The following is a 25,640-nucleotide window of genomic DNA, read 5'->3' as shown; positions in this document are numbered from 1 at the left end:
AAAGTACCGAGCAAACTCCCATTTTTACACCCTCTTCTTAACAAACTTGCTAATAAACATTCTAAATTTAATGCTTGTCTCTTCCAAATTCATTATAATTTAAAGTTTTTATTTTGTTATTCGTTTAATTTGGTATATGAATTAGTCATGTTTATTTGCTTTACTTCCATTTAATTTCCTTCCACCCTGTCATTATATTTTATTTAAATCTATCACCACCTTAGTTTTCTTTTTTACATAATTTTTATCTTAATTTTTCCATTTTACTGTAATATGATTCAATTCCTTCCTTTACAAAAAATCATCAAAACTCAGTCTTTCCATTTTATTATGAATAATTAGACAAGACTTTTGTTTATGTAATTCTGTGCAGTATCTTCTTATACAGTACAGTATAACTTTTCATCTCTTATTCTTCCTTCTTTTCTATTTCCTCTTTGTTTCTGCTACTCGCACACTTTTGCTGTTCACTTCAATCTGTCTTTTGCCCTCAATCATGGCATAAAATCTCTGGCCATGTGCTTGTCTCTAATTTGAATTCCCCTACTCTTAGGCATCCCCTCTACAAGCTAAAGCTTGTTGTCACTGATTGAAGAGACAAGTTTCGGTGTGGTAAAGACTTAGTTATGTTGAGTAAATTCATCCACACACAATCTCCTTTAAATAAATAGTAATTCAGATAAAACGTAGTGTGAAATGCTGCACAAATAAAAAAAAAATGAAGGATGAATATGAGAAAGCAGAGGAAAGAATGAAAAAGAAACCACTCTCTAAAAAATAAGGCTTGGATAAAATTGTGATTTTTAATTGTTCTTATTTTATATGCTGGAATATTTTTCTATAAAGATTTTATTCTTTTGATAAATTATTAAATTAGAATTTACGTAAAATTTCTGATGAACTTCTTATCTATTAATGAATAAATTTGCTTTAAAAAAAAAAAAAAAAACTTTTTATAAATATCACAACATGAAATACAGTACTTGTACTGTATATTCAACTGTACTCAACATTCTTTTTTTTCATATTTGTATTACAACAAAAGCAAAATTGCCTTGTATCGCTACAGCCATTTGGGTCACTGAAGGCTAGATGTCAATGTCAACCTTTTCATCATGACTACAAGCACCTGCTTGGTTCTGATGGGGAAACTGGGTTTGAAAAGCGGAAATATCTAGTTTCTGTTGCAATGCAGAATTGAAAAAAAAATGTTGATCAGAGTTGAACATATTTTGTTATGTTGTATCATTCTTAAAGAGAGTTCTTTCAAATGCATTTTTATTCACTAACATAATGTGAAAGTTATTAGAATATAAGAAATTTTGTATAGATTATAATTTCTTTATCTAAAAGAATATTATTTCATCATATGATGGTAAAATAAGAAAAAATTAATTTCATAAATTTTGGCGAGAGAGAGAGAGAGAGAGAGAGAGAGAGAGAGAGAGAGAGAGAGAGAGAGAGAGAGAGAGAGAGAGAGAGAGAGAGAGAGATAGCACACGCTTTTCTTATCACTGAAATGCAAATTTTATTTTTATCATGCCTTTTATTTTGGTAAAAGCTACTTTAATGTATTGTATGTATTTAGAGCCCCTTGATAATTTTCATTAGTAACATCTTTACATACCGTAATAGTTGGTGATAAATTTATTTATTTTACATATATATATATATATATATATATATATATATATATATATATATATATATATATATATATATATACATATATGCGCATATATATATATATATATATATATATATATATATATATATATATATATATATATATATATATATATACTGTATATATATATATATATATATATATATATATATATATATATATATATATATATATATATATTTGATACCATTTTACTTTTATACTCATGTTTTTATCATTATCATTGTCATCACAACAGAAATTTACAGAATACATACAGTACAGTAAAAGGTAAAAAAGAAAGGGAAAAATTAATATAAAGGAAATGTTGAAATAAGATTTCTCTAGAAATCGCTAGAAGAAAACACTGACACCAATTGAGTTTGGGAGATGAGGCAGTGGAGATAGATCATCTCTGTGTACATTGATCAAAACAGAGAGGACACCTGAAGAGTCTGTGAAAACCCTAAACTATTACTGTAATTAGATAATATTGCAGGTCTCCATTTTGGATTTCATATAATTAATTTTGCAATTTTATTTATATCAATATTTAAGAGATATGTTTCTGTTATTGTTCTTTTCTCATCAAAATCCCATGAAGTATGCTTTATCTTGAAGTCTAGAGACGTTAGAAGTGCTATACTGTATGTACAGTAGTATGTGCAGTATAAAGGGACATTTCAAGCTTTGAGAGTATTCAATTTCCCAAGTTAAAAAATTTTAGGTACTTTTAATAACTTGCATCTTATCCTAGCCTCACTTCTTTACCATAAAACATTTGATAACCATGAAAATGACCATTATGAGCATGATTGACCTGCATATTTTAATATTACATAAATACCAAATGTTTATACATTTATTATAGCAAGATTGTTTCTAATGTTAATTTGATATTTTATTACTAACTAAGCTACAACCCTAGTTGCAAAAGCAGGATGCTATTAGCTGAAGGGTTCCCAAAGGAAAAAATTGCCCAGTGAGATAAAAAAAAATTAATAAACTCTGAGAGAAGCAACTAATAATAAATATAGATATCTTAAAATCAGTAACAACGTTAAAATAGATCTGTCATAAAGCTATGAAGATAGACTTATGTCAATCTGTTCAACATAAAAACATTTGCTGCAAGTTTTAAATACTGAAATTCCACCAATTCAACTGCCTGATTAGGGAGATCATTCCACAATCTGGTAACAGCTAGAATGCTGTTTAGTATTGAGCCTTAGGATGGAGAAGGCAAGACTTGGAATTGACTGGTTGCCTAATATCAGAACGAATTTAACCATTCCCTATGGTGAGTGTTGAAATCACCAAGAAGCATAAAAGAGGCCTTTTTATCATCATTATGGATCTTTCCATAATGGTAAGAAGACAATCAAAGATAGATTCTTCTTACTGTGGATTCTGATAGTGCGAATACAAATAGGTTTTGACTGCCACAAACTCTTAAATCATCTGAATCTCATGACGTCCACATTCATAGCAGGACTTGTTGGAAGCAGGGTACTCAATCCTAATATACACCACCATTACTCTTTCCCTAGAAATGCTATTTCACTTCAAAGATATTGGTTTCTTAAAACTTGCAATAAGGAGTTCAGATTAGTGCCTCATTTAAGAAACCAAATTTTCAGGTCATAATAGATTATCATACTGTCTGGAGACAACTGTAAGGTTTTGAATATTTCCATGCAGTCTATGAATATTGCAATGCATTAGACGACAGTTGCAAAGTACCGGGTATAGAATATACTTGTCCCGGATTTGGCGTAATGTCTCCAGGCAAAATAAAAATTAAAAGAAATAAAGAAGGTCTCATCATATTTGAATAAAAATTTCAACAATGATAACAAAAATAATATGTATGAATTAAAAGGGGCTTTGATAAAGGAACAGCCTATTTTTGAGGGTATTATTGCGTAGTCACCAACGACTTTACTTTGTTAAGACTGAAATAATATCATCCATGCCTTAGAGCCAGTATATCAACTTCCATGGCATGGGATGTGTGTATGAGGGAAAACCATGGATTTAGGATCCAATGCCCATGTCACCTCATGTTCAATGCTGAATTAGTCTATTAACTGACGACTCACCACTCACTGGGAACTATAAATAATGTGGAAGACAATGTTTACCTGGGCATTTGTTAATGTGTGGTAATCTTCTTTCAACTCTGGAGTATTTCAGTTACGTCCCAATTCCTTCCATGAGTTGAAAGAGGTAGTAGAGTTTTGTTGACCACACATCATCTTCCCAAAAATAGATCTTGTTTTCCTCATAAAACCCCCTTTTTAAGGTTTGGTGCTGTGAAGTTCTTAAGGACTAGTACTAGAGCATAAAAAGGTAGACACTTGCACCAAAAGTCAACCTACTCACCTCATAAAAGGAAATCCCAGGTGCAGCAACTAGATAACAATAATGTGCCTTTGTTGAGGGACCCAGTTAAGGATCCTTCTCTTTTCTGCTGCAGGAGCAACGATCTAGAGAAGCACCGCACACGCATGCTGAAACTCTTGAGTTTTTTCAGGTAGTGCTTTATGCCCAGATCAAACTGTAATTCACTGGATACCTTGAAATTACACATTGAAGAAGAACCAGTTTTGCTCACATTGTGTGGTTTAGGGATAGAGAGCAAATGAGGGAGGTTATAACAACATGGATAGCCCTTGTAGAATGAAACTTGTTGTTTTAGGAATTTTAAAACAGGCTACCTTTTCATGATGTGGATTTCTACAAATATGATTGGAGGATAGACACTGGACATGGGATACCCCAACTTGACTTTAAAGTCTAGATATACAGATGGTCCTATCCCTTAATAGGCTTTACATTCTTGACCAGAAAGAGAAGACTGGGGTCTGTATTAGGAGATGACCAGACATAAGGATGACAAACCCCCGTAAGATTCTAAATCCATGTTAAATGGCTGTTTGAGATGTTCTTTCAAGGCAGATCTGTATAATGAAATTGTTTCAAGTTCCCTATCCTTAAAGGTGGACCAGAAAGGAAGCCAATAAATCTGGATTATGTCACATGGTTCTATCCTTGAAGAAGGTTGTCCATGCCTTCTACACTGTCTGGTATTATCAGTTTGAAGAAGACATTTTACAGCCCATTAAATAAGTAATGTTGATAGCTAAGAAGTCGCTTCTGAACATATGAGAGAAAAAATCTAGACATAAAGGTTCTGGATCAGATAGGAGAAAGCGAAGATATTCAGACTCCCTAATTCATCATGTTATATAATGTGTACAAAGAATGTACTTCGTAAATATCTCTCAAGTTTATGACTAGATGTTACTTGTAGGTAGAGTACAGGTAAACTGCATTTTACCCTACTCTCTTATACTGCTCCTCTGACCAAAGAGGATGGAACTTCCATCTCACACTGAAGGAGTGGATGCTATAGATTGTTCAGCACAGAGTCACAAACACAGTTGTCCCTGTGAAGTCTGATAGGTTCTTATAAACCTTTGAAATCTACCTTGAAAGGAGAGAGACCAAAGACTATCTTTTTCCGTGTAGGTTAAAGCCAGTTCTTGTAACTCCCGGAGAGTCGGAATTTGGAGCTGTATGGAGTGGACATTTAGGGGCACAAACAGTTCTACTTGGAGATTTGGGACACTTTTGAAGATCTTGTGAAAGGAGCAAGGGTTTAGGATCCGTTCTGCTACGACAAAGTATCCAATACCACACAGAGAGCCTGACAGGTGGACTGTGGTGTAGAACAGATCTCTTTCCCTAAGGAACTTTGTACATTAACTGGAAGGATTGCTGCATTCAGAGTTCTTAGGAGTAATTTTTTAGACTGAACTTCTTCGCTGTCCGGAAGACTTCCATCAGTTGTAACACATTTATGTGAAATGCAGTAAACTAAGGGGACAATTTCCTAAACATGTAGGTTTCTTTGTGTCATTCCAAATCAGACTTGACTATTATTATTATTATTATTATTATTATTACTTGCTAAGCTATAACTTTAGTTGGAAAAGCAGGATGCTATAAGCCCAGGGGCTCCAACAGGGAAAATATCCCAGTGAGGAAAGGAAACAAGAAAAAATGAAATATTTTAAGAACAGTAACATTGAAATATTTCCTATATAAACTATAAAAACTTTAACAAAACAAGAGGAAGAGAAATAAGATAGAATAGTGTGCCCGAGTGTACCCTCAAGCAAGAGTACTCTAATCCAAGACAGTGGAAGACCATGGTCCAGAGGCTATAGCACTACCCAAGACAAGAGAATAATGGTGTGATTTTGGAGTGTCCGTAGAAGAGCTGCTTATAGCTAAAGTCTCTTCTACCCTTACCAAGAGGAAAATTAACCCCTTGAGAGAAGAAAATGTGTTTGGTAATCTCAGTGTTGTCAGGTGTATGAGTACAGAGGAGTATACTGTATATAAAGAAGAGGCCAGACTTAGGTGTATATGTAGGCAAAGGGAAAATGAACAGTAGCCAGAGAGAAGGATCCAATGTAGTACTGTCTTGCCAGTCAAAGAACCCCATAACTCTATAGTGGTAGTATCTCAACAGGTGGCTGATGCCCTATCCAACCTGCTGTTGAAAGTTTAAAGTTCCAGACTAAAAGACAGAATTTGATCTACCCACTCAGTAGGATTGCCATGCAACACCACACGATCTCAATACTACAATCAAGGGCCAGGGCAATTACAAGCAGAGAAATTGGGAGATTTTTAGTTTAAGAGTAGACTTCACTTAACCCAAGTTCAAGAAAGAAATACGATGAGCCCTGGGTGAATATATAAGTGAATTTATTATTAAAATTGTCTTTTTCTGTTAACCAAGGCTTACTTTCATATGACGAAGATTGAAAAGTAAGCATTAAACATGGCAGAGAAGTGCTTAATCTTGTTAAATTCAGATGTTTGACCTAATTTGAAGCTACTTTTCCTGACATTTCCGAAAGATATTTGAACCTTTATTGTATTTTCTGGATATCTTCAGGTTGGGAAATATTTTTGGAATTATGTACGAGGGTTATGGTTGCAGTAGTTTACCCAAGGAATACCTTCTACTTTTACCAGCTTTTTCTTTTGCTTTTTGGTTTATTGCAAATGTTATACAATAAAGTGAAATGGTCAATATTGAGTAGTGACGTTATGACATGACGTTGTTGAGGGAGTTACAGGATTTAAAAAAAAAAATTTAACAAGTCTTTAAATTTGCTTCCTCCTTCAATTGCACTTTATTTTCATGATATGCGAAAAACTTACTTAATCACTAGCACAAACTTATAATTTTAATATATAGTACTGTAGCTATACCATGTAAATTCATTGCTGTGTAGTTTTCCTCCAAAGTGATCAGCATTGGAGCCAGAAAAAGAAAATGATAAAAAAAAATATTTCAATTAGTGAAAAACAAAGTGTTAATGCAGCTAAAAATTCCCTTGAACAGGATTCGACCACCTATTGTAATAAGCTAGACTTGAGTTTTTGAGTTAGAATATTTAAAAGGTTTTTGCCTAATTTTTGAAATGGTATGACATACGAAATATAAAACCCACAATTAGTTGATGTAGAATGTTTATTGGTGTACAATACCAGACTCATCCTTACTGTAACAACTTATAGTTTAAAAGACTTGCCATGTTACCTGATAATCTAAAATTTAAAGGACAATTTTTCTAGTAGTGTAGGAATCTTTTTATTAGTCTTTTTTCCCATATATATACATAATATATATATATATATATATATATATATATATATATATATATATATATATATAGATATAGATATATAGATATGTATGTTTGTATGTATATATACATCTATATACATATATATATACACACATACATATATATATATATATATATATATGTACAGTATATATATATATATATATATATATATATATATATATATATATATATATATAAATGTATATATATATTACATAAATTTCTATTTGACAATGGTGCTCCTTCGACTGCTTAGATTATTGCACAACCAGTTGATAAACTTATTGACTTAATTCTTATGATATAGACTGATAGGGATGACTTTCCTTAAACATGGTGTACCCATAATACAGTGTAGTAAACGCAGATTTCACATAAAACAATTTTGTTAATTCAGCTACAGTTACACTGAAGGTTTTTTAAATATTAAACCACTTTTCCATAAGTTTAGCTCTCTGATAGGGGATTAAAAATGGCCTGTGGACTATATCATCCTTGCAAACAGGTTCGCAACTTGGGTAGAAGTGGTTCTGTCTGCCTCGACTCCCCTGCACGTAGGGCTAACTTGCACAAACCCGTTGGCCTCTACCCTTGCCACAAACAAGGGGGTAACCAGGTAATAATTTTAGAGAACAAAATACTATACTGTGTAATTAAACCTTTGCAGCAACCAGTATGTGTGTTACAAAGTGTAGTTAGTTCCCCTACAGAGGTTACAGGATAGATAGGAAGAATTGGAAGACTCAGGAACCAACAAACGGTGGGAAACAAACAGGTTTGCATGATGCTTTTTTGCTTGCTAATGATGTTACGCTTTCTTAGACCCCAATCAGTCATATACTCTATTTATAGTGGTGTTAAGTCTGTCACATTTAATTTTATGGTGATGGTTTTAGTCTTTCAACTTTTTGTATGCAGCTGTACAAAGCTTTATAAAAATTGCCGGGTAGTGCTTGAATCTATTTTGCTTGTTTATGCTGTAGTGGATTTTGTGCATGATATTTTATTAATTTTGACTTTATTTCTAGCTTTTATACTGACTTGGTTCAATTTTGAATTTTGCAACTATTTCCAATATCAAACTTTTGTTATATATGATCTATTTTGAATCCTAAGCATGATAATCATAGCCACAAATTAGAGGATTCTGTGGGACCAGTGTCTACTAAAACTTATTTCTGAAATTTATATAGTATCAAAAGTGGCTGAATATTTTGACCAATATTTACCCAATTTTGATCATATTTTGTCACTGCAGCCATGCATATGGTTATGCTGAAAACAAAAGCATTAATTTTTCTTAGTAGTAGGGTGCAAATACAGTGGTGTTTTTCTGTTTTTTATGCTTTAATTATTACAGTATTGACTTTTCCCTAGTCAGATTAGTCTTGTAGATGTTAGATTTTGTATAGTATATTCAAAACTATTACCCATCTCCTCTTTCTCAGTTACAGTATATTGTAGAATCCATTGTAACTTAGTTATATAGAGTAGTTCTCTACACTGCAGAAGTTGGGTAGTGTATAGCTACATTTGTTGCTATAGACTAGGTGAAACAAAACAAGAGATTTTAACTTGTAAAGATGACATAAGTACAGTACAGTAGCAATGTAGTAATGCAGTAACAGTATTAAAGAGATAATAGTAAGATCGAATTGCTACGTAGTTTTTGTTGTATATCCCGCGCTTCCCATGTGATGGACATTTCTCTAATGCTATTAAATCAAAGGACTGTATCTGTATTCATAGTAAAACGAAACTGTGCAATATGTCCTTATTCATTAGTGATGTAGATTTACATAAAAGTTCACCCTCGAAAAATATTTTTATTTGATGTTACCACAGGTTCACTTACTAGCGTAGATTAGTCTTTAATATTTGGAATAAGTCTTGTACTTTAATAAATATCATCAATACTTTCTGCCTTTATTTGTTGTAATATTTTCATTTTGGTCTTATGGATAAGTTATCTTATTTTACATAGCATTTTGTAGTGGTATAATGGACTTTGGATAGAGCCTCTCTGATTTTGCTGAATTCTGCCCTGATATCTTTAGTTCTGCTGCTTTGCTGTAGAGTGGCAGCTGAATAGAATTTTCTTGTAGAACCCATAATAATCATCATCAAGTGCAGCAATCGTTTAGTCTTGTTTAGATAAGCTAGCTATGTGGTACTTGAGGCCCCCTGCTTCCTATCCTTTATTCTTGGTGTTTACCTGTCTGAATGTGAATACAGTAATGTATGAAGCATGATGACTGTGGCTGTTGTAGTTAGTGTTGTCTATGTGCGACAGATCCACAACTTGGGAACCGGACAGTGCATTGATTCACCGGCTAAGCCTGATGATAACCACAAACCTGTAGGACTTTGGCCTTGTCACGGACAAGGTGGTAACCAGGTAAGTACTTCAGTAGTATATTTTTTCAGTCAGTTCAGTGGAACTTTGTTTCAAGATTATGACTACAGCATTGCAATTTTATATTATATCTTATGATTTTTAATTTACAGCTTGTGTACCAAGCCATAAATTGTTGTGTAGAAAATAGCTTACTTTAGTACTGTTTTATGTCATCCATAATTACCTGAAATATTTTTGTTCAAGATTTTTTTGTAATAGATTCGTTTTCATAATGCAATAAACAAATTAACAGATTTATCATCATTGTGGCTAAGAATTATTTTTAATTCTATTATTTTAGATATTATCATAGAGGTATGCTGTATCGTACTTTCAATAGTGTGTTCAGTCTTGTAATTGCTCTTTTTTTTCTTAGTCTAAAGTGAGCATCAGCATATTGCAATTTTAATATGCTAGCTGTATACTATTGTACAGTGGTACCTCTGTTTATGAGTAACTGGATACAACCATGCAAATTGAAATTGGATTACAAGCATTGCACTGGTCTGCAAGCAAATATTTAGTTCCTTATAGGAATTTTTTTTGTGGACAATTGCTAACGAGACTTGCATGTGATGCACAGAAAACGGTCACACAGAGCCCATTTGCCACCCATGCAGTGTTCATAGAATTGTTATGTAATTTTGTTTGATGTTAGCTTGAATCCCCCCCCCCCCCCCTGTTCAACCTTAATTCTTCACTCTCTGAGCAGCACTCATAACAGCATCATTCCCAGTATCTTGCCAACATCTTTGAAACTGTTCTTTATAGAGTTGCAATCATTATTGTATATCGTCATGTTAACTGTACAAAATAGAGACAATGGCCTAAAAGAAGATTAAGAAAGACTGTGAGGAGATGATTAACTTAGAAGTAAAAGAATAAATTACTGAGAAGCATAAACAGGGGATGTCTGGCAAACCTGGCAAAAATGTACAATCAAAGAACATTCACTATTTTTACTTTTCTGAAGAAAAAAAGAGAGGATCAAGTAAATTTATGTATCAGTTGAGGTGTTGACATTAACAAAGCAACGACCGTGGTCTTGACAATGGGGTTGGAGGTAGGAGGATGACATCAATAGTCTTCTTGAACACAAAGAGCAGCTGAAGCCTGAGGAGTTGATGGAATTGCATAATGAGCAGTAACAAGTGGTTATGGAGATTTCATCTGATGAGCAAGAGGGACAGACTGATAAACCTCTCGCTTCAGTTGAAATTAAGGAGATGAAGAAATTGTGAGAAACGCTGCAAAATTTTGTAGAAACACAATATCAAGATAAGGCTCCAGCAGACAAGGAACCATTCTATTTACCAACAATGCAAAGTTGCATTTTCATGCCATTCTAAAGCATAAATTAAGTGATTCCCTAAGTAATGATGTTCAAGAGAATGAAGTTCTCATGGAGGGAGATTCTCTCTCAAAGCAGTAACTCCATCCTCCTCCTCCACCTCACTCATCTCCCTTATGCTAATCATGAGTCTCCTCATAGGTAAAGTCTGAGTTAGCTTGTCAACATTTCTATTTCTTATAGTGAATTATTTTTTGATTAATTCCTGATATTAGGGATTATAAATTGCTCAATTATTTCGATCACAAACCTTTAAAGATTATTGTATATGTGTATTTATGCATTTGTGGAATGCATCAAGTGAATTTCCTTTATTTCTTTATAAGCATTTTACCTGTGAGCTCTCTCCCCCTCAACAAATTAAACCTGTAAACTGAGGTACCACTGTATATACATGTTGAAATAAACATTACCTAATTATGATAAGGTTTATCTAACTGTAATATGTTCATTGATTTGTCTAAAACAATTTTGGTTGTTTTTAGGATTTAATATCGTGTAATAATACTTTGGTATTTCAGGAACCAACATCATCCTAGATGAAACATGAAATATATCGCAAACCATGTAAAAGATTTCTAGTTTATAATATTTGCTATAACTTGAGTAATTACTATACTTTGCAGTTTATTTTTTTTTTTTGGCTATTATGGTAGAGAGAGGACACACTATGAAATAGTTTTCAGTATGAAGTACAAGAAATGATACAACTTATGAATTTTAGTAGTATTCTAGACAATTTATTTTAGACATTTAAATTAATAGTTTAATGACAATGGTAGGCTTCACTTCAAAATCCTCAAGAACAAGCTTGCTTTACAGCTGTCAATATATTAAATTGTCCCAGCTGTAATTTAAATCATCTATTTGAGATTACAATATTTAATGTAATGATTCTGTTCCTCAACTTATATTCTTCAAAAGTCCAGTTGTTTATTAATGTCTCAAGTTACTCATTCCAAATCACGATATTTTTTTCTGAGTTTGGAAACACTTTTTTAGTCAACATTTTCTAGGCTTGACTCGTCAGTCTGCAATAAATATACCTCTTTCTAAACATACTTCACAAATATTTGAGGATTTTATAATTTTTATGTTGTAATATGTTGCCTCAACCCTTCTCAGTGTTCTATTTAAAACCCAATAGTTGAGTAAGTCTTTCTCAGACCCTTTTTAGATCTTCAAGTATATAATAATATTCATACCTTTTCCCCAGCTGGTGCTTGTGCTAAGCTATTGTATCTTAAATCTACCTTTTTTTTTTTAATGTTATCAAGATTGATAGTCTTTTTTTTTCCTTAGTTACTGACTATGCTCCCTTTCTGTGTATACTACTGTTTAAGCCACTATTCATTTGAATAGAGTGAAATTAATTTTTTCTTCATATTAAGATTTGTAATATCTGCATTGTATCCACATCCTACTTTTACAATGTGGAATTTTATAGTGAGATTGTCTGGCACAATAACTGCTCTAACATATTTGGAATTTTCATCCTGGTTCCATTTTCTCGATTCCTTTGAATCTATTTTTTGTTTCACAAGAGCCATACTTTTTCCTCCAAATCTTAGGCCACTTTTATTCAAGGATTATTATGATAAGTCTTACGACTTCTTGCAGTATTTATTTTTTCCACATCTTGACTTTTCCCTTCCAGTTTTATAACATTCTTGTAACTTTCCTTCCTAAAAAAAGTATATATTTTAATTTTTCTTTTTATATCCTGATAAGGGCATTCACTCAGAGTAAATATGTAATTATAACCATCAAGATGTCTATCTCAAAAATGGATAATTGGTTTTATCTTTGTCTCCAAAACTGTAATTTCTGTTTATTTCTATTTACCATGGCACTAACTCCAATTTTGGGAGGTAGCCGACCTAAAAAATTTGAAACAAAAGGTTTTTCTTTTTTCTCATTACTCCTCTTTGCCTGGCGAGGGATTCAGCCGAGTTTGGTTGGTACTGGTAGGGTGCCAGCCCAGTTTTACTATTTGAAGAGGAAAGATCATTACTGAATATATTTTTCCCCCAGCTTCACACGACTGAATTTTAATTCAGCGTATTGTCCATTGTGATTTCTTCTAAAATAGAGAAATGAATAGGCTACATTTAAGCCCAGATGGGAATTATTAATGAAATTAGTGTAAAGGGTCTTTTCAACTTTGGGTTACTGTATAGGATTTGTTCATCAATATGATATGTGAGAAGTAATTTTAGTATGTTATAGCAAACCTAAATTATTTTTCATATTTGTATATCCACTCATCTTGATCAATGCGAGGCTAATTATGGAATGAACATTTTGATGTAAAGTATTTTTACTAGACATGGTTTTGTGAAGTTGATGTCATGTGTCTGAATTTAACCTTTTAGCTTTTAGAGGGACAGGAAACTATTAGTGTGTCTTCTCTCGTATTAACTGTGAAACAAAAACTTTGACTTATCTTTATTTTGCATCATATTTATACTTTAGATTGTCAGTCACATGAAATTAAGCTTTGTCACTTACAGGTGTTCAGATTTGTTCTTAACTTTTCAGAATTCAAATATTACCAATAGTCAGTAAAGTATTAGTTTTTAAGATTATTTTATTGGACATTTGATTATGAAATATTACACAAGTGAAGAAACATACAATATCTTCAAGCTTATTTTAGAGCTCAACGTTTTCTAAAAGTTAGATTAATGTAAACTCGTTAAGTATAGATAACACTGTCAAAGATCAAAATAAGTTTATCTATCATTTCCAATATTCAATTTAGAATGCACAGTAGAAATATAACAGAGTTTACCATTATGATTTTCTAATTGAATTGTGTAGCACTAGTTAGTGCGAAGGGTTTTGCATTATCATATTGTAATCTTCTTTTATTTTCACAGTATTGGATGTTGAGCAAAGAGGGAGAAATTCGAAGGGATGAAGCATGCATGGACTTTGCAGGAAAAGACGTCATCTTATATCCGTGCCATGGATCTAAAGGCAACCAATATTGGGAATATGCTCCAGAGGTAAGGCTGTTACTTAAACGAATCTTACCTTGTAGTCATCGGGCTAACAATATCAAAGTGACTGCTTCCTGACCTCTAAATAAAAAAATGAAATCATTCTCTGCCCCCATATCCCTTCTTCTGGTGATGCCTTGCCATCCTGAACCACCATCTATTGGGAGAAGCTGTAACCATTGGTAGAGGAAGTACCCAGAACTGTATTTACCACTTATCACCAGTTCTGTTAACACATTATGCTTTTAAGCTCTGGAGGATGAGCTTTGTTATGTCCCAAGTAATTGATTTATACATTTTTATAGGTGATAAGGAACCATGTGTCACATTTATGGTAGTGGTCAAAAATGAGATTTAACTAGTAGGTCTGAGGAATGTGTCAATTGTTTGAAAATAACACGGTAGTATAAGTATATACTGTACTAGAAATAATGATTACCGGTAGATTTTAAATGTAAGAGAATCAGACAGCAAGTGTTAGTGACGAGATTGATAGGTTTAAATTGCATCATTTTATTGAATGGTTTTTGATGGGCTTAAATCACATTATCATTTTTCTGGAGTAGTTTTCAAGTTTTAGAAAATTGAATGTTTTTAGATCCTATGCTTAAGTTTAATTATGAAAAAGCCATGTGCGATTGTTAGTACAGTACTGTATCTCCCTAAACATATTTTATTTTAAAGTATAGGCCATTAAGGTTAGATTCTTCTATTTTGCTACTTTTTCATCCTACTCCTTTGTCTTTAGGGCAGAGGGATGTCTTGTACAGTTTCAGTCTTTCTATATCAAAACCTTTAGTCACTAGAATAAACATTCTTACTAAATGCAATCAGAATCCAAGCTAGAAGAATAGGTCAGGAGGAGCTCGGATGCATTATCCATTCCTTTTACTTTTATCTCTGGAACTAAAGATATTGATCAGCCTCAATTGTGTTGCCTGGCATATAGGAACTCTTGCAAGTCAAAATTTTATGTTTAGAAACATTTTCAACTAACTAGAGCCAAATGTTATGTAATGATTTCTCTCGCAATAAAGATTAGTCTGCTTGTATAGATTTAAAGTGAATCCCATACTGTAGGTACTTGTACTAATTGGTAGTAAGAGCATGGGTAGGGGTGTATGTTTACTTGGTACCTCTTTATGAAGAACAGCAAAAGAAAGTGTGACTGATAATGATCAAATTAACTCCTGAGCTGGATCATTTCCAAACTTATAATACTTCTGAAATATAACTTCTACCTATAAATCAAATGTAAGGCATTTGGAAGAAGATTTTGTTATGTAACTGATTAGTCATTTGCTAGATAAATATTGTCATGATAATAGTTAGAGAAACTCTTTCTGGTTACATATTGTTGAATTTATTTTACTTATGTGGTGTTGTTTCTTTGACTAATGCTTTTGGTATTTATTTTAAAGTAAATTATATTCAGTATTAAGTTTTTAATGTGAAATTGAATTTGGGGTTTTGGGAGAGCCTATAGGTCTACCTGCTGAGTCATCAGCAGCCATTGCCTGGTCTTCTCTGGCCCTAGCATGGGTGGAGAGGGGTCTTGGGTTCTTATATGTATATATGGTCAGTCTCTAGGCATTGTCACTGTCCCCTATCTCTGCCATTCATGAGTGACCTTTAAACTTTAAGCATGTTAGAAGTACTCTGTAAGAAGACCAAGTAGAGAATTGTGATTTGCCAGCTATTTAGATGAGCAGTATTGTGTGATTTAGTCCTACATGCTGAAAGAGTTTAAGCAATCATATTTTTATCGGACAAGTTAATAATTACCAGAAACATAGTGTTATCTCACCAATGTAGCCATTTGTATAGGTTTCTTGAAAATTCTTATTTTAGGTATATCAAACCAGTTTCTAAACAGATTATATTGAACAGTAAGAAAGCCCAATCAGGTAATCAAGTAGAAGAGGAACAAATAAATGACCTGGTGACAACGGACTGCTTACTAATTGAAGTTTTCCTAGTGAGGCCATCTGTCATAACTAAATGTAGCCCCTATATTTTCAAAATACTTTAGGGCTAAAGTGAATAACTTAGTGAACAGGGTTTTGGAAAAATCTATATCTGAAAAATAGATTTTTCCAAAACCCTTGCACCACCGTATGACTACTCCCTCTCTCTCTCCTTAGCATGACAGGAAAGAAATATCTATTTATCTATCTATCTGTCTATCTATCTATCTATCTATATAGATAGATAGATAAATAGACACTCTAATATATAGGGGGAGATGTACAGTATTTAGCGTGGTGGTTTCTTTGCTGATGAACATTCATATATTGTAAAATCTAAAAAGTTGTAAATAACTTTAGGTACAACACTTCACTAAAGTTGTTATATAATATTTTTCCAGACCAATCGAATTACCCACGGCAGCAGCAAGAAGTGTCTAGCCATTTCAGCTGATAAGAAGAAACTTCTTATGGAAGACTGCAATTTGAATGAACCAAGACAAAAGTGGAAATTTGAAAATTATGATCCTTCAAAAAAGCTATGAGAACTGCTTTGAATATAAGAGATTATATTGCTTTTATTATACATATATTTTCCAAGTGCCTCTGTGTATTAATTTATTACAAGAAAAGTATATCAGTGATGTGTGATTTTATATTTTGTGCTGATATTGCAGCACTATCAATGATATAACGAATCTAAAACAAGTAATAGGTACTGTACCAGAAAATCTTTTCTTCTATCATTATTCCCTCTTTTGCATTACAGTATTTTGGTAGAGTAAACTGCCATTCTACCAACAAGGTTCAAGGTAAATTCCCTTCCAATCAAATGAATCAATGACTGGATATTTGAAGAGGCTAGATACTGTTTAGGGCAAAGGAACTATAACTGGATACCAGTGTGTGGAATATTAGCTGGAGATGGTTGTGACTAATGAATCTTCTGGTGGTATTTGTATTTCACTGTGAAGTAACATTAACAGACAAGGAGATGTTTATTTGGTTTTTATTTTGTTCTTCAGTTGCACATTATTTCCTTTACCTGAAACTGAGATGTCTTTGTTTTAAAGCAGTATTATATTTGGTTGCTACACACAAGAGAAATAAAACCAAGTAGTTGTTCATTACCAATTGCTGATGAATAAACTCTCAAAGATTATATAGAAAATGCAACTTCTAGGTTGTGGTTCACCAGTATGTGCATTTCAGTGATATAATTTTGCAATGAAAATAGTGTGGTTGGTGAAATGGAGATACAGGTATATGCATGAATTCTGATGAAGCACATGTCAGGCATTATGCATTTATACTTTGTAGTGTGTAGATTTCTTATTGTAGACTGGAAATCACACTTCAGTCTTGTGCCAGTTATGACAGCCTGTGTCAAGTGTGCCTCAATTGTTTCTCTTTGATTATTGGAACATCCCTAATAACAAGACTGGGTTATTCAGACTTTCCCTTCTTTATTCTAACAAGGTTACTGATGCTTCACATGTCAATCATTCTAGGAGAATCATTATGGCCAAAGAATTGCCATTTAGTTATGTTAATTTTATAAAAACTCCCGTATTCAGTCCTGTTACTAGATATGCCATGATTCTGTTGTTTATGAAATTTATTCCATTTGATTGATTTGTATGTTAAGCAAGAGTTTTTCTTTTGGGATTGTATAGAAGATGGTGTTGGATATTGGTTATTATTATAATTATTATTATTATTATTATTATTATTATTATTATATATAATGTACATGTATTTACCTCATTCTTGTATTATGATATGTTTATTTTTTCCTACATTGTTGAATGTTATTCAATTCCTTATTGGTGCTTGGGATTGATTAAGGACTATGATTTTTTTTAATATGTATTGTATAGGTGATGATATAAGAATCTGATTTTAAATTAAACTTTAAAAGACAAGGAATTGAGATGTGAGAACTTCTATGAAGTACAAGATGGGGTAGGTATTTTATTGGATACCTCATAAATATATTAGTTCCTTCTTAATGATTATTTGAAACTTAATAATTTGAGTAATTAAAAGAAGTCTTCCAAGTATTGTTGGTCATCATTAATATGCATTGGGACTTTAATTCAATTCCTATGGATCATCTCTTAAGGATTTAGTTTTCATAATTGTGACTTATAGTTATGACCAATCCATAAAACTATTAATTTTTATTGATGATCACCATTAGGCAGTACACGTATCTCCTAAATATTTGTGGTGAGGTTATTTGAATAATCAAGCCGATTTTTTATGAAATTCTGGAAACATATTTGAAATTGTAGTTTCATTTTTTTTTTCAGTATAGTATTTTTTAAAAGTAATGATTCACAGCTATTGTTATGCAATCCAATGTTTCATTTCTGAGATTTTAACTCATTCATACAGTAATTACTATTTAAGATACCGTAATAGACTAAAATGGTTGTGAAATTATTTACCCAATAATCATATATGCTATTCAAAGTGTTGTAAGCAGGGTGAGAAAACATGAGCTTTGTCATCCAAAGTCCATATTGATTATTTTATTGATATTAAGAAATACTGTACTACTTTTGAAATGTTGGTAGTTATGTAAAGGGTATGACAAAATCCAACAATGTTAATGAATAGTACATAAAGTATAATTGAATTTACTGTAAGAGAAAATAGGAAGGTAAAATTCCATAATGTTTTATGCAATTTACGGTTGCATAGTTTGTATTTGCATAAACCATGGAAATGGAGATTTACAAGCTAATGTAAAAGTAAACGCAATACTCTTTATTTTAACTTTGTTACTTGTTCTCTTACAAAGTTGAAAAGCTCTATCATAACTGTCTATGCAACCAGAAAGAGCTATATTTATAACAGGCTTCCTTCTATTTGGAATAGTAATCGTGAGTATTGCAGAATGTTAGTTATTACTTAGTTATTCCTTTATGGTAATTATATTTTATTTGGTAAAGAATTGTGATTTATATGGAATTTATCTGAAACATCAAAATTTGTGAATGGCGCCAAGCATTTCTGTTGTGGTTTTTACAGACATCTGTACTATTGTTACAACCGGATTTCTTGCACCAATGTATGAAATTGGTATCATGAATGTTATGCAGGTAAATATATGATACATCTAAAGTTAGCCATGAAGCATTAATTTATGTAAATTAATTATTACAAATCCATAACAGTATTAACGTGTCTATGACTGCAGCTGATTTTGACTTGGGGACAAGCTTCATAAGCTATATGTATTTGAATGAAGTTACTAAATATGCTTGAAAATATTGCAATTTTATGCATTAATGTATAACTTGCGCAAAGGCGTAGTAATTTTAATGATACAGGGTAGTTAGTGATATTTGCCATCTTGAGTAAATGTAAATTTGTGATCATTTTTAAAGGGTTTTGATTATTCATCTAAAACTCTCAAATTATTTTTATAATGTGCTAGTCTCATTTAACCACTTATTGAAAACATGATGATTACCGTGTGTAGTATTCAATGATTCATTGGTGTGTGTAATTTTGAAATGCATGGAGCTAGTTTCAAAGCTTCAAAATTCTATGCCTAAGGACAGTCTGTCTGCAGCCTGAGTTGAAGTAATTCCCTCTGCTAACATTTTTTTCCAATGCGTTTTTCTTACTACTATTTTTTTACTACCCCGTGCTCCTGACATATTTGTTATTATTCATTGTTACAAAATAAATCAAATTTGAGCTGTAATATCCAAGAAACTGCCTCTGATTTGCAGCTTTGTTGTGGTTATCTTTTATACAGTTAACATTATGATGGCAACTGTTAGATTATAATAGTAATGATACTGTAACAGGAGCAAAATTTTATTTCAAATGTAGTATAATAACAACCTTTAAAAGCGTTCAGCTAAACCTGCTTAACGTACAAGTGACAGCTAAACCTGCTTAACGTACAAGTAAAGTCATTTATTAAAAGTATAGCCATGCAAATCTTATGTACAGTGACTTAGAAATTCAGAACAACTTTCTTGTCATTTGATTAATGAAGCTTGTATGTGTATTATATTAACCAGGTTTTGTGTGTATATATGTACAGAAGATCAAACTAAACATCAAACATCCCCATGGTAGAATAAGAATTGTTATATAGTACTTAATGCGGAGTCTGCTTGTATGTAATTTCATAAAGAACTCTTATTCTTCCAAAGATTGATTACATTCCCCACAACATTCCAGTGACATATTAATTAGCATATTTTGATATTCTTCCTGTGTTTAGAAAAATTTAAATCTTATTAGATTTTTTATAAACTAGTTATCTTTTGTAAGCACTGACATATCATATTTTGGTTACAATGTGAACATATCAAAATAATGATGAATTATCCATAGTTAGGCTTCTAATTTTTTTTTGCTTTCTTTCTTCAATTCTACCCAGACACAGATGTAGGTTTTCTTGCAGTTATAGCTTCTTTAAAGATAGTGAAATTTCTTTTATACACATTTTTATAAATGTGCAGTATTATTCAGCAATGGCCACAGGACTGTAAGTGTGCCTCTATGGACTATTACTGAAAAAATGAATCATTTGTCCTTACTCGATATGGATACCATAAGATAATATTTTGATAAAGAATTGACGAAGGAGTTAAGAGACTTATATTTTTGTTTTGCTCAATGAAACCTATTGTTTTGTACTTATCATAGGCTGTATATTTCATGGACTGATTGTTTGTTGATAGATGCAATTAAAATATTGTAGAATTGCAACACCAGTACAGTTGTTTTTACCATTTTTTTGGCAAATATGGGTAAGAGTTTAGCAAGAAGTTCATTTAATTTTAATATTGTGGATGACTATGCACCATCCCAAATGTCAGCAACAATCAGGTCAGCTTAATCATATACAGTAGTTTTCATATATAAATTTTCAAGTTGAGTCTATCACATTGACATTGTTTTGGACCATCTCACCATTCCATTGGTAAATCAAGTTTCTTTTTGGCACTTTTGTACATTTTTGTTTTCCTTTATAATCACCTGACATTTCTTTCATACATTTGTATGCACAGGTATCGGGATTGCCATGTTTTCCCTTGATAAATAAGAGTTGCTGGTACTTGAGATGCAGTATGCAAATAAGGATCTAGAGCTATGGAAATATAGCCTAATACAGTAGAATGGAGTGCTTTAAATATGAACTCTCTCCACTATGCTAGGCTTTTACCAGATGATTAAACATATTGTATCAGTGTAGGTTAGTGAATGAATGAAGTGTTAACCTCAAGAAAATGTCCATTCATTTGATGATAATGCAAGAACTTCTTCACTTCTGATGACTACAATGTATATATGCATTACTTATAAAATGTTGTCATTAGGACTGTTGAACACTTGGGCAGGCACTCTTTGAGTGTTTACAATTTGTGTGTGTGTGCTTTGTTTGTTGTGGTAAGTGAAATTAACCACTTGTTTTCCAATGTACTCTGGGGGGATGGTACTGCATACAGACATAGTCAAAGACTTGTATTCATTACTGTTCCCCATGTGATTTTCCTCAGTGGGTGCCTTATTAAATCATTCCTATTAATTGATGTTTTGTTGATACCTGTTATGATGGTGTATACACAGGCCAATTCTGAAAAAGATTGGTCTCTAGGAGTATGTTAATGGACTTCTCCAAGTGATAATAAGCTAACTGAAATAGATTGTATGATTGAGGCAGTGAAGACAAAGGCATAGAATTTCACATTTTCTATATGAATTGCAGGGAAAACTAATCTGACATTTGATTCTGAAATTTGTTAGGCCTTTGAATTTATTATATTTCTTAAATAAGCTTATTTTCACAAAAAAAAGAAAAAAAACATCCAACTCTAGTTTAATTGAAGGCATTCCATTACAAGTATTGTCAACATTCAATAATCACCTAAAGTAAGGAACAAAGTAATATCCTAGATAAGATATTTGGGTAATATTAAGGGTTGGGCACAACCGTAGCAACCAAACTCGACCAAGCCACTTAATATTTGATAGCCAGGGGAAACATTGACAACCTAACAGAGACCACTAAGAATAACAGAAAATAAAGAATAACAGAAAATGAAAGTGTCCAGTCTCACCTCTGTGCCAATTCTTTGGTCATGCTTCATGCTCAAGAAAGCAGTCAAAGGCGTAGTCCCGAGGGGAATAACCCAGTCATTATTCTCATAGGTGAGTAATACCACCAGGTACCTCATGTGGTGCACATAGATATTATTTAAGGGTGTTTACAGCAGTCCTTTTACCCCTAACTCCACTCTCTTTGCAGCCTTGAACGATTCCTCAGTTCCTGTTTACTTTCTTTAACTTTACTGTCCTACCTTTTGAATTTTATATCATAAAGTGCAACCATGGTGTTCCCCCTGAGTTGCATTCAGGCACTAAATGAAAATCAGACTACAGTGCTGGGCCTAATTTCATATATTCAACCAATCCACAGAGTAGTATGATCACTGCAAGTCTTGTATCATTTGTAAATTAATTTTAAAGTACAAATCCTGATGAAGGTCAATGCAGTTTTTATTTTGCAGCTATATGAAAGTATCAAAGTGTAGCACTTTTGTTTACAAGTAAATTACACTTGTTTCATTGAGTATATAAACCTTTCTTCCTTTAAAATAGAGAATGGCTTCAGCGCAACCTGTAACTGCCATTGAATTCGTCAAGTAGGTAGTTAGTAACAGATGGTGTGCATGGGAGAGTACCCCACCTGACCTGTTGAAAGACTTCACTTTTGTCTTTGGCCGCACGGAGTACGGACGTGCTGACCTATTCAAGGGCTTTTGATCTTTTTCCTTTCGAAAGAAATTTGTTGATTGTTGGATTTTCATGGATTTGAAACAGAAGTCTTTTTAAATGCATGGGGGAATGGCTGATCTAGCAACAAGTCTATTGTGAGACTGGCAGTAAATCCACACGCTGCACTTTTTGTAAAGGGCATGAGTGTTTGCAGTCATCCCGATGTGTCAAGTCCAGATCGTAGCCTTCCATTCAGTAACAGGGTTATGCTTTGAGGAGGAAGTAGTAGTCTGTCTTCTCTACTATCATCCTTGGCAACACACAAAGTAATGCAGAAGCTGTACAGCTCCTTCCTTTCCTCATTGAATTCATTTATTTCTAAGACTTCCGTGCATATGTATGTCTGTGGCTGTCCCCAAGGAGTATGAAGCAGGAGAGGGGAGAACTTGAATCTGCATCAGCAAATTTTTCAGGCATTGTCGGAGCATAGAGTTTGGCCAGTGATTGTTGCAAACCAGCAGGCACCATGAGCTCGCGTATTGTTGTGCAGACTAGTTTGACCTAAGTAAAGCTTTACTTTCCTCAGGTATAGCAGACAGGCACTTGATGTTTTTTTGTTTTTTTTTAGGGAGTCGGTAGCTAAGGCTACTTTGGCCCTGCTGTCCACTATGCCAGTAGATATAGTAATTGTGGATGTAATGCCAGTACCAGTGATCCTAGTTGTGACCCCCGCAGTGTGACATAAAGCCCAAGGTGAGTGTAAAAGAGGTTTCCACACAAATGGTGGTAGATGTGCCAAAAATGAAAGGGTTCAAGAAGGCTTCCACATCTGTGGTATAAGTATCAAAGCCAAAATGGTGTAAGAAAGTCCCATGCCCAGTAAAAAGTGTAAACTCTGTATCTGTCAATGCTGTTTCTGTAACCCTCGCCCATGGCTCCCTCCCTTTATCTGCCACTGACTTCAGCCCCTTTTATTGTTACGAGTGTTAGTGAGTAGAAACATTTTTCCAGTGTAGTGGATCCTGTTTGAGTAATCCCTGTGGATTCCTCACTTGGGCGAGCTTCTTCGAATAAAAAGTCGAAAAAATCAAGGAGGGCTGTCATAGTAACAAGAAGGCAGCTCTTTACAACACCATATCTCCTTTGTGGGTGGGGTTGGATCCCCTGTAGCCAGGCTGGACAGAGGTGGATACCCTTCTGTCAGCCCTGTGTTGGTGCTTAAGCATCCTCCATCACCTACCTGGATATCTAAAGAGTCTGATCCCCATAGTGTGGGCCCCTGCTGACAACAGACGAGTAAAGACTTGAGGTACTGTGCACAGTCCGAAACACAGCACCTTGAAGTGGTAGATCTTGTCTCAGAAAAGAAATCTCAAGAACTTTCTGGATCTGTGATGAATGGAAACCTGAAAGTAGGCATCTTTTATGTCTATGGTCAACATGAAGTCGTTCTTCCTGATGTCTTGAAGAACTTTACTCAAGGTCTCCATCTTGAACCTGGTTTGGAGTACTCTACAAACTGGTTTAAGTAGGAAAGGTCTGACAGGTCTTCAGCCTCCTGATGGCTTCCCCACTAGGAAGAGGTTGCTGAAAAACCCTGGAGACTAGTCTAAAACATCCTTTATTGCACCCTTGACAAGCATCTGAAAAAACTTCCTTTTCTAAGAGTAGGTCTTTCTGGCATCCCCTCAAATAAAATGAGGGGATCATTGGAGTCATAGAGGAGAATGATAGTTCGTGAATGGGATGTGGTGCCCTTAACGGAGAACATCTATTGTCCAGGGATCGGCCCCAAAAAACTGCCACCTTGTTTAGTGACCTTGAAGGCATCCCCCTACAGATGGTGACTTGGGAGTGTCATCCTCCCTAATGGGAGTTATGATGACCTCTGTTCTTGCGCCCGGAGAAGTATTTCTTATGGTGAAAGGAAGGTTTCTGATCATGCCTCCTGGAAGTCTGATGGCTTGAGGGTTCTAGTAACAGGCAATGCTGTTACACCTGTTTGAAATGAGATGGTTTCTGGGGAGCCTGTGTTGTTGTTAATCTAGAGGCTGCAGCCCTCCTTAAAAAGGATGAATGGCTGGCGTTCTCCACTGCCGCGGAAACTTTGGCATGAGGGAAAAGTGATGGGTGGTCGATGATATTTGAGTTCCAGAGGAATCAACTGCTTGGATTTGCCCAGAACTGCATCTTTCCTTTTGAGAATGTAGTTCCCCCAAATTGAACCCATTTTGTGAAGCAAAAACTCCAAAGCCTTGGTACCAGACTGCACCAATATTTCTTGGTAACGTCCTTGACTGGGGTTCAAATCCCACTCAAATGCGTTAGTTCCTTTTGTTGCTGCAACCTCACCATCCTTGTGAGCTAAGAATGGAGGATTTTAGGAAGCCTATAATTCTACCTCCTCAGTTATCAGCAGCCATTGCCTGGCACTCCTTGGACCTAGATTGGGGGGGGGGTGGCCTTGAGTGCCGATTATATATAGGCTATGTATGGCGAGTCTCTAGAGCACTGTCCTGCTTGATAGGGAATGTCACTTTCCCCTCCCTCTATCATTCATGAGCATACTTTAAACCTTGAATTACAAAAAAGTAAATTGCTCCTGACCAGTGGTCTATCCAGGAGCATCCCTGATGCAAGAAAAGTGGAGGGGAGGTTAAACAGTTTATCACTCAGGATATCCATAGTGAGAGTAACCACATCTGGATCTATGGGTAAGGGACTAAGATGAGCCTCTGAATCCACATGGAATATTCTCTACTGTATTTTGACAGAAAAGGAGG

The 25,640-nt window shown here is 33.9% G+C and overlaps 1 protein-coding gene across 1 annotated transcript in view; it reads left to right on the top strand.

Moving 5' to 3' along the window:
- LOC137658707 (putative polypeptide N-acetylgalactosaminyltransferase 9) overlaps window positions 1-20,068 on the top strand; it is a 258,420-nt gene extending 238,352 nt beyond the window's left edge. The window contains 3 exon segments of the mRNA XM_068393703.1: window positions 7,889-7,999; window positions 14,015-14,143; window positions 16,506-20,068. Coding sequence (XP_068249804.1) covers window positions 7,889-7,999; window positions 14,015-14,143; window positions 16,506-16,649 — 384 coding nt within the window. The 3' untranslated portion in view covers window positions 16,650-20,068.
- Window positions 20,069-25,640: the final 5,572 nt, after the last annotated feature.

This window comes from Palaemon carinicauda, chromosome 19 (genome assembly GCF_036898095.1).
Source record: "Palaemon carinicauda isolate YSFRI2023 chromosome 19, ASM3689809v2, whole genome shotgun sequence".
Classification (NCBI taxonomy): Eukaryota; Metazoa; Arthropoda; class Malacostraca; order Decapoda; family Palaemonidae; genus Palaemon; species Palaemon carinicauda.
This window is presented reverse-complemented; position numbering and strand designations above follow the sequence as displayed.